This window comes from Dipteris shenzhenensis, chromosome 4, assembly GCF_047967505.1.
Source record: "Dipteris shenzhenensis isolate YYH24624 ecotype China chromosome 4, Dip_SZ_1.0, whole genome shotgun sequence".
In the NCBI taxonomy this organism is placed as follows: Eukaryota; Viridiplantae; Streptophyta; class Polypodiopsida; order Gleicheniales; family Dipteridaceae; genus Dipteris; species Dipteris shenzhenensis.
In genome coordinates, this window is record NC_141599.1 from 54,598,794 (window position 1) to 54,601,299 (window position 2,506).

Here is a 2,506-nt window from a genome sequence, read left to right on the forward strand (position 1 = left end):
CACCTTGAGGTAGCTATCTCGGTGTGTGAAGACTCTTGCCATTTGAGTTGCTGCCACAACTCCTAAACTTAAACGAGGGAGGCACACAAGATACAAAGCCAGGTATTCGAGTACAGGTCAACAAAGGGGCACACTTTTCAATGTGGGCACCAAGAATATATCAGTGTTGAAAATCATGAGAAAAGCTGGTAGCTAAGGAGAGACATCCTCACTCGTTCCAAACTAGAAGCTAAGGGAGAACTTCCTTCACTTCTCCACCGCGGCGGCTATGGACAAACCTATCCGAATTCTACTCATGCTCGTCTTCCTCTTCACGCTTTCATTCACTCCAGGTGCGTCAAGTCATTCCATCTCGTCGTCTCTTTGCTGCATGCATTTCTTTGCAAACTCCACGCCCCTGCCGCTGCATTTCCACGCACATTGGTGTGGGCGAGCTTTTCCTGAGCTCGCTCTCATTTCTGGCTTCGCCGCTGCCATTGTCATAACTATGCAAATCCTTTCCCTGGGCCTCGCTTCGTTCTCATTCTCTTCCGCATTCCGGTAATTTGTCGCCAGTACTGAGTTTTTGCCAATGCCAGCCTGATAGTGAGCCCTTCATTCCTCTCGGCAAGTTTTTGATGTGCCTCTTGGCATTATTTGTAACCTGGCGGCTTTTAGAACCTTCAAGAGTCCACGACTCCATGCCTTAGCTGCCTCACCAATACAATTGAGAGCAGTCGCCGTTATTTATAAGGGCTACTTTTATGGCTTGGATTTTCTCTTTTCACGCTCTGCCTGCCAAGCACTTTAAGGAAAAAACTTATTTTGTCGTCTTCCCCTCGAAAGGACTTGCTTGTCTCACATGCTTACTGTTCTCTGCGTTTCAGGGACAGCTCAACTTCTCTGCAACCTCAACCAGATCGACATTAGTCAGTCTCTCGTCAATTCAACTCCCTTTCTCCAAACATACCACGTCAAAGTAGCCAACAACTGTCCTTGTAGTGCTGCTGCAGAAGTGACCTTCTTCTGCGATGGTTTTCCGCAGTTGCTCGTGAATCCGAACATTCTGAAGGTGGACGGTCCGAGGTGTTTGCTCATAAATGGAGAAGCCGTTATTCAAGTTCAGCCCATACGATTCGATTACGAGTATGACCACCAACTTCTGCTGCAGCTGGAATCAGTTGATTTCACCTGCTGATAAATTTAGTTTGCAGCATCAGGATCACAAAGAAACGTTTACGATCCTGCGTTTGCATTGCTCCTCGCAAGCGAACCTCTACTATTCTCGAAGTTCCTCTAAAAGCGAGACTACTCTTACTTAGGGATTTGTAATGTTGTACACATTGCACAAGCAACTTAGTGTCACTAGGAGACTCGAGAGAACAATATAATGATGCTAGTTATATGCTACCGTTAGACCATTTTCTCAAGTATCATGAAGGCCAAGTGAAGATGGAAATAATATAATGCGATGTGAACTTTGAGGCGATCGTTTGGGGGAAAGAGATGTGCAGTGATGTTGGAGTGGCATGTGCGCTAGTTTTATTCTTTTCTGAATTCGAGGAAAGTACGTGAAGCGTACAGAGACCTTGGAAGTCTGTTCTCTCTCTTTTGTTGAGAGTGTCGCTTTATTTCATATGCGATCAGGCGGTGTAGTGATGTTGCTTTTCGCAGAAAGACGCACCGCCCACTCACATCTTCTTCAGCACGCTGGTATTCGTTCCTTTTGTAGTGGGTGCTTGCCAAAATCTTCTTCTCTGTTTTTCACCCTCTCTGTGGGTCTTTCACTCTAGGAGCTTGAGTCGAATCTCATCTTACCCCCACCATCTCAATTGTCCCTTTCGAACATGGCTTTCTTGCAATCATTCCGCTAAGTTTTTATCCAGCCTGCTGGCGACGACCTTGCCACAGATCAGTACGTCTTCGCGTTGATTTTGCACGGGAGCGTCGACTTGAGGACAAGACTCTGCTCGCCACGATTGCCCAAATAAATTATTCATATTCGTCGCCAGCAAGAATCGGAAAGCTGGATCGCCTGCGCAAAAACCGCAACGAATTGTGCAAAAGACAAAGATTCCAATGTGCCCGCCTTTTGCTTTTTATCCTACTATAATTAGTTAAGAAATGTCCTCCTATCCTTTTTGTTTTTCCTCTCTGTCCTCTTCCACGTTGGGCAGCCCATTGAATACTATTCACCTTTTTCTCCTGTGGCTCTCTTCTTCTTCTTCTTCTCTCTTTGTGCAGGCCACATTAATGAAATTCATCTTTTTTACCTACGGTTGGCTAAGAGATATTACAATGCCTCTCTACGTGTGCTAGTACGGTTGGGACAACCCTACTAGCAACAAGACTGCACATCACCACGACTGTTGGATTGCCAGAGATTCTTGTTTTTCAACGCTGCAATGCTAGCCCAACACTTAATTTCAAGCTGTGCTAGCATAGCATTGCAATGCCCAGTCGCTCCGATTGGTCCATACACATTGATCGTCTTATGAGTGGCTGAAAGAACCTGCAGGATCTTCTC

The 2,506-nt window shown here is 45.8% G+C and overlaps 1 protein-coding gene across 1 annotated transcript; it reads left to right on the plus strand.

Annotated features, from left to right (window-relative positions):
* Positions 1 to 250: 250 nt before the first annotated feature.
* On the plus strand, positions 251 to 1,545 carry LOC147903060 (uncharacterized protein At1g05835-like). The gene is made up of 2 exons (XM_087373120.1): positions 251 to 332; positions 867 to 1,545. Exons 1-2 carry the CDS (start codon positions 269 to 271, stop codon positions 1,175 to 1,177), a joined length of 375 nt encoding a protein of 124 aa, XP_087229246.1. The 5' UTR covers positions 251 to 268; the 3' UTR covers positions 1,178 to 1,545.
* The last annotated feature ends 961 nt before the right edge of the window (positions 1,546 to 2,506 follow it).